This window comes from Heterodontus francisci, unplaced genomic scaffold, assembly GCF_036365525.1.
Source record: "Heterodontus francisci isolate sHetFra1 unplaced genomic scaffold, sHetFra1.hap1 HAP1_SCAFFOLD_1539, whole genome shotgun sequence".
Lineage (NCBI taxonomy): Eukaryota > Metazoa > Chordata > Chondrichthyes > Heterodontiformes > Heterodontidae > Heterodontus > Heterodontus francisci.
The window spans coordinates 47,851-54,231 of NW_027141177.1; the positions used below are offsets into that span (position 1 = coordinate 47,851).

General features: G+C 43.0%; 1 protein-coding gene across 1 annotated transcript in view; it reads left to right on the forward strand.

Annotated features, from left to right (window-relative positions):
- Positions 1-6,151, forward strand: part of LOC137362433 (alpha-1,3-mannosyl-glycoprotein 4-beta-N-acetylglucosaminyltransferase B-like) — a 50,638-nt gene extending 44,487 nt beyond the window's left edge. Inside the window, exons 7-9 of the mRNA XM_068026826.1 lie at positions 4,118-4,164; positions 4,678-4,741; positions 6,083-6,151. Coding sequence (XP_067882927.1) covers positions 4,118-4,164; positions 4,678-4,741; positions 6,083-6,151 — 180 coding nt within the window. The remainder of the gene's footprint in view (positions 1-4,117; positions 4,165-4,677; positions 4,742-6,082) is intronic.
- The last annotated feature ends 230 nt before the right edge of the window (positions 6,152-6,381 follow it).

The window sequence follows — 6,381 nt, forward strand, 5'->3', positions numbered from 1 at the left end:
ACTACAAAGTCCAGCATTCATAACACTTGTTTGGTAAAAATGTAAAATGCCACCTGATTGGTCTCTTCACACTGGCTACACTTCATATTTTGCCCCAGTGCAAAGATGAAATACTTACAAACTCAAATGAGGTTGAAATTGTGCTGTGCAGTATTACAAATACTTAAGTTTAGATGAAATTCTCCACTACTTCAGCCTGTTTTTAAAAATAAGTCTTTGCTAAAATAACGGCAGGGAATTTCACAAGTGTGTGTTAGTACAATTTCACCTCAATCTGCATCGGAGTTGGTTATAACTTGCTGAATATCTGTCTTATAATCCTTTGTAAAAAGCCAAATAACTCTGCTCAAACCTTCTTTCTGTAAACCCTAGCTTATTTTTAAGCATCATAATGGCTTATATCGCAGGCCCATGATTTTCACATTGTTTAGCTACATTCTTCTCAAATACAACCATTCCAAATAGAGCACATGAGGCAGGGGTGCATTACATATTAAATATATTATTAATTACCCAACCCAACCACATAACCCACTGAACATTACTGCACAAGTGATATAGTGGAGATGTAACAACAGTTGAATATCTTGGAATATTGTTTTGATTTACTTTTAGGGATCAGGAAATATTTGTACAGAACATTTCCTTGAAGTATTAAATTCTAGTGGAGTAAATCTGTGATAGGGTCAAGAGTACATGGGCTGTGGAATCAGAATAAGTGGATGGCCTAGAGTCCGTGATAGGCTAGAGTGCACACAAGCTGTGGAAGCAGATTAAATGGGTGGATAGAGTCCATGATTGGTTAGTGTACAGGGATTGTGGAAAGAGATCAAATGGGTGCCGTGACATGGCCTTGTTGGTTCAAATAATTATTTCTCATCCCATGCTTCTCATGTCCTAAGCTGAAGGGAAAAAATCAGTAGAAAATAATTGATTGAAGGCAAGATATTAAATTATTGGAACGTGTGACTGAGGCAAGAATTGCCTGTACTGGTGCAGAAAAAAAGAGAATTTGAGTACAGGAGTAGCTAAGTCTTGCTTCAGTTGTATAGAACCTTGGTTAGACCGCACCTGGCGTACTGTGTGCAGTTTTGGACACCCTTACCTTAGGTAGGATATTATTTCCATAGAGGGAATGCAATGAAGGTTCACCAGACTTGTCCCCAGGATGGCGGAACTGTCCTATGCAGAGAGATTGGGGAAACTGGGCCTGTATTCTCTAGAGTTTCAAAGAATGAGAGGTGATCTCATAGAAACCTACAAAATACTTAAAGGGATAGACAGGGCAGATGCAGATAAGATGTTTCCCCTGGTTGGGGAGTCTAGAACCAGGGGACACAATTTCAAATTAAGGGGGAAGCCACTTAGGACAGAGGTGAGGAGAAATTTCTTTACTCAGAGGGTTGTGATTCTTTGGAATTCTCTACCCCAGAGGGCTGTGGAAGCTCAGTCATTGAATATGTTTAAAGCAGAGATTGACAGATTTCTAAATACAAATGACATAAGGGGATATGAGGATAGTGTGCGGAAAAAGGCATTGAAGTGGATGATCAGCCATGATCATATTGAATGGGGGGCAGGCTTGATGGGCTGAGTGGCCTGCTCCTGCTCCTATGTTCTTATGTCCTAACCTGGGGTTGTTCTCCTTCGATCAAAGAAGGTTAAGTGAAGTTTTAATAAAGGTGTTCAATGTCAGGAACAGTCCTGATTAGATTAAATAATGAAAAACTCTTTCCAGTGAAACAGAGTTAACGCTTCAGGTCGATGACGTTTCGTCAGAATTGTTGGTGCTGTCAGTTAGGTCCCAGTGTTTGAATGTAGTCAGTGAATTAAACCCAGGAGAAGGGGGAAGGTGCAAGGGCATCCTTGTACAGCCTCCACCAAGCGACAAAGTGTTGAAATATAATGAAAAGGATTTGGCACATCGGGTACCTCCTGCTGTGCCATGAGTCCTTGGCAGAGACACTGAATCCCACTTTATATATAGTAATCAAGTTGAGATCAAGGGTGTAGCCACAGACTGAATGGAAATACCACTAACTGCTGCCAATGAAGAAGCCAAATAGAAAACCCACCCCCAAATGTTAATGTTGTTCCTTGTGTAGAAATCCCTCCATGCCCTCTTCCTTCCTTATCTCTCTAACTTCGTCCAGTCCTGCCCTAATATCTGCTAGTGTGGCTCAGTGTCAGATTTTGTTTAATAAAATTCCTTGATATGCCTTGGAAGGTTATACTATATTAAAGATGCTATATAAATGCAAGTTGTTGTTGGCATCCCTGATGGGGAGGAAAGCAAAATGTTGATCATTCACTTGATGAACTTTTGCAGTAATGTAGCTAAATACCAGCACAGTTGCAGTGCCATGTTGGGCTATAGGTGGCTTTATTTCCAAGTGAACACAGTCTTCTTAAGAAGCCCCTTGGGATCGAGGATGACTTGCTTTCACTCCAGTTTGATGGGTTCGGAGATGGCTGATAAGTCCAATGCATGATCTGCAGACTCTGCCGCATGAGGGGCAGACGGTGCTTGAAGGGTCAAGTAGATGAGTCATTTGGAGGTTTGTGTGCTCCCACCACATGTTTCCAATGAAGTCCCTCAAGGTGTACGATGCCTTCCCGAATGAGCTTTCTCCATCTAGGACGGTCATGAACCGGGGGATCAATGTAAACACAATAACCCAGTATGTTTAGTTTAGTTTAGAGATACAGCACTGAAACAGGCCCTTCGGCCCACCGGGTCTGTGCCGACCATCAACCACCCATTTATACTAATCTTACACTAATTCCATATTCCTACCACATCCCCACCTGTCCCTATATTTCCCTACCACCTACCTATACTAGGGGCAATTTATAATGGCCAATTTACTTATCAACCTGCAAGTCTTTGGCATGTGGGAGGAAACCGGAGCACCCGGAGGAAACCCACGCAGACACAGGGAGAACTTGCAAACTCCACACAGGCAGGACCCAGAATTGAACCCGGGTCGCTGGAGCTGTGAGGCTGCGGTGCTAATCACTGCGCCACTGTGCCGCCCACAAAAGATTTTTTTATTTCCTTCCAGACATCCATGACTAAATTCATGCGTGCTTTCTGTTGAGGCACAATTAAACTGCCACTTTTGCCTCGCTGCACGCCCAAAGTGACCATGTCGTTCAGGAGGGGTCAGTTTGTGATCTGGCTCTGGCAGGAAAGGATACAAAAGACCCCCCTCAAGGAGAAGGTCTCTTGCTGATTGAGACTGAGACTGAATACGGCTTCCAGTTTTCTGTCAAACTCTGCTTTTAAAAAGTGCTCGGGGATACTATGGACTTTGAGTCCGGATGCTGCTCACTGTTCCCTCCAAGCATTTTCAATTTAGTGCCAGGAATAATAATTTAGAAAGAAAGGATCTCTTATTTGCATAATATTTCAAACAAAAAGTGACTACTTTCACAGTAACGCAAGTTATTTGTGGGACTAGCGAGGTATCATGTTCCCTTGAATTCTTCCAAATTGCTAGTGCATTTCCAGATCAGTGTAAATGCATTGATTTATTCTAGACTAAACAACTACAAATTTCAGGTTGAATAATGAAATTTAGATCCTCTCCTTCCATATAACATAAACAGGAGTGAGGAATAGGCCATACTATCCACCGAACCTGCTCTGCCATTTCATAAGAGCATAGCTGATCTTTGACCTCAACTCCACTTTCCTGCCATTTCCCCATATCCCTTGATTCCCTAGTGATCAACTAATGAGCATCCACAGCCCACTAGGGAAGAGAATTCCAAAGATTCACAATCCTCTGAGTAAAGAAATTTCTCCCCATTTCAGTCCTAAATGGCCAACCTCTTGTCCTGAGACTGTGACCCACTAGTTCTAGACTCTTCAACCAGGGGAAACAGCCTCTCAGCATCAGTCTTCAAAGGAGATCAAACTTGAGTACATTTCCTTGATTTAAAAATAAACAATAAACTGAAACTGGAAAGAATCAGATCCTTTAACTTGAGGGCATTTAATGTGATGCTTACTCCTTGTGTAATACTAAAACCAGCTGACACAGGCTGCTCTGCTTAAATCTCTTACGAATGCTCAATCACTTACTTTGTTCTTGCATTTTTTCTTTTGCAGACAGATTTACCATATGTAAATAGTGTTGCAGAAAATCTCAAAAATTTGTAAGTAATTTTCATTTCTTCTCTGTCTAGAGACATTCTTGAATTGGAGAATTTTCTTGACTCAAATAATTTTGTTGCACTATACCCCTTTCCCTTAATGTTTTACTAAGTTAAAGGCACCATATATGCAAGTTGTTCAATATTACATAGTGGTGGACAAAAAAAGGGGTAAAATTGTTATCCTTTCTTTGTTTTCATGCTTAGCAAGAAAATATTAAATAGTTAGTATATGCACTTATGCATCAGAACTCTCAAAGAATGGCCGAGATTTTACAAAGCTCACGACATCAGGCTCTGTGGTGGGGGAGGGGGGGGGCCAGAAGATAGTGCAGACAGCGGCCTGCCATGGAGTCCAACGCCAGGAGTGCTGGGCCCGATCTTCCCAGCAGCACCGAGGCTCTGTGGCAGCACCCCCCCCCCTCCCCCACCACTGGTCGACAGGACCCGGATTACAATATTTAAATTAATGAGATGAATAAATTTGAATAAAATTACGAGCAATCTTGCATTCAGACCACAATTGTCTGAGTGGCAGCTGGCAATCACGCGCCTTCACATTCCCATCCAGGGAAAGCAGGTGCACCGTGGTGGGGAAGGGGGGAGCTTTGGATTTTTAGTGCAATGGGGGCGGAGGATCAAATTTACATCACTAGTCTGGGGATGGTGGGAAGGGGTGACCTCTGCACTGTGTTCAGTTTGCGGGGGGGGTGGGGGTGGTGGAGATCCAGTGTTGAATGTAAATGTTTTGCGGGGGGGTGGGGAAGGAAGGGGCAAATATTGAATTTAATTATTGGGGGTGGGGAAGGGGTGATTGGGGGGGGGGGGGGATTAACTTTAAAAATGTAAATGAGCCGGAAGTGCTGGCTGCCCTATAAAAATGGCACCAGCAGCTGACGCCATTGCTGGCGTCGGAGAACCCGCTCCCTCCACGTGATTGGAGGGGGGGCAGCCCAACAGGCATATTATCGTGGGCTGCCGCGAAGGAGATTGTGGCAGCATGGCAGCGCGTGGCCCACACATGCAGACCGCCATTAAAATCCAGCCCAATGAATGGAAACAATGGCAGGGGGAATTCATTTCACTTGGTTGCAAAAAATGGGCAATAATGAATTGGAGCCTGTTTTCCACCTAAAGTCTGTTGACTTCAATAGAAGAACAAAACAGGTGGCTAATTCACTATCGCCTGATTTTTGCTACTGCTGAGACCAATTTTTCCCCCGCCCCACCCCCCACATAATTTAGATTTGGCACTTTAATGAAAGACTGTTGGTTTGGAAGCATTCATAGTTCAGCGCCAACTAATTGCATTTCCAGGCGGGGAGAGGGAATGGATTGAAGAGTGTGGTGAGATGTGAGAATTATCTACAAGAAATACATGGGTTTGGTAACCATTTCTCGTCATCTGGAATGGCCAATTCCCTCAATTATACCATAAGGTTTCAGTTGTGACCTGGAAGGCACCACCTGAAAAGGTGGTAGAACCAGATTCAATAGTAACTTTCAAAAGGGGAATTGGATATATACTTGGGAAGGAAAACATTGCAGGGCTATGGGGAATAAGTAGGGGATTGGGATGAATTGAACAGCTCTTTCAAAGAGGGGTCAGAAGCACAGTGGGCTGAATGGCCTCCATCTCTATCATTCTTTATTCACTGTTTAGTTATCAAGATGGGGAAATTTGTCAACAAATTCTGAAAACTAATAGAAGTTTGGTTTTGAATGCAGAAGATGGAAAAATATTTGTTTGTTTTGGTTTGTGTAGCACTAACTTACTTGTGGGACACAAGTTAGAATTAGTCTGTGGGAAACCTCTGATGTTGGGATTTCATTGTACACTGACATTTTGGTCAATTCAGAGCTGATTCATCTGTTAACAATTTTGGGGCTAAAATAACATTTTGTTATATTTCTTAATTAGGTTTTCATGCTGGTCAACCAACGCTTGAATGTTCTTCATTCTACATCTTCCACCATTGCTGAAGAGTAGTCTGACCTCTGTCAGCATTGGCTCAGTGGATAGCACTCTGTCCTCTGAGTCAAAGGTCTTTGGTTTAAGCCCCACTCCAGAGACTTGAGCTCACAATCCAGGCTGACACACCCAGTGCCCTATTGAAAGAGTGATCAGTATGAAAATCTAATTAATACTTTACGTAGCTGGTCCAGTTAGGCTTCTGGTCAATGGTAACCCCCCCCCCAAGGATATTGATGGGCTATTCA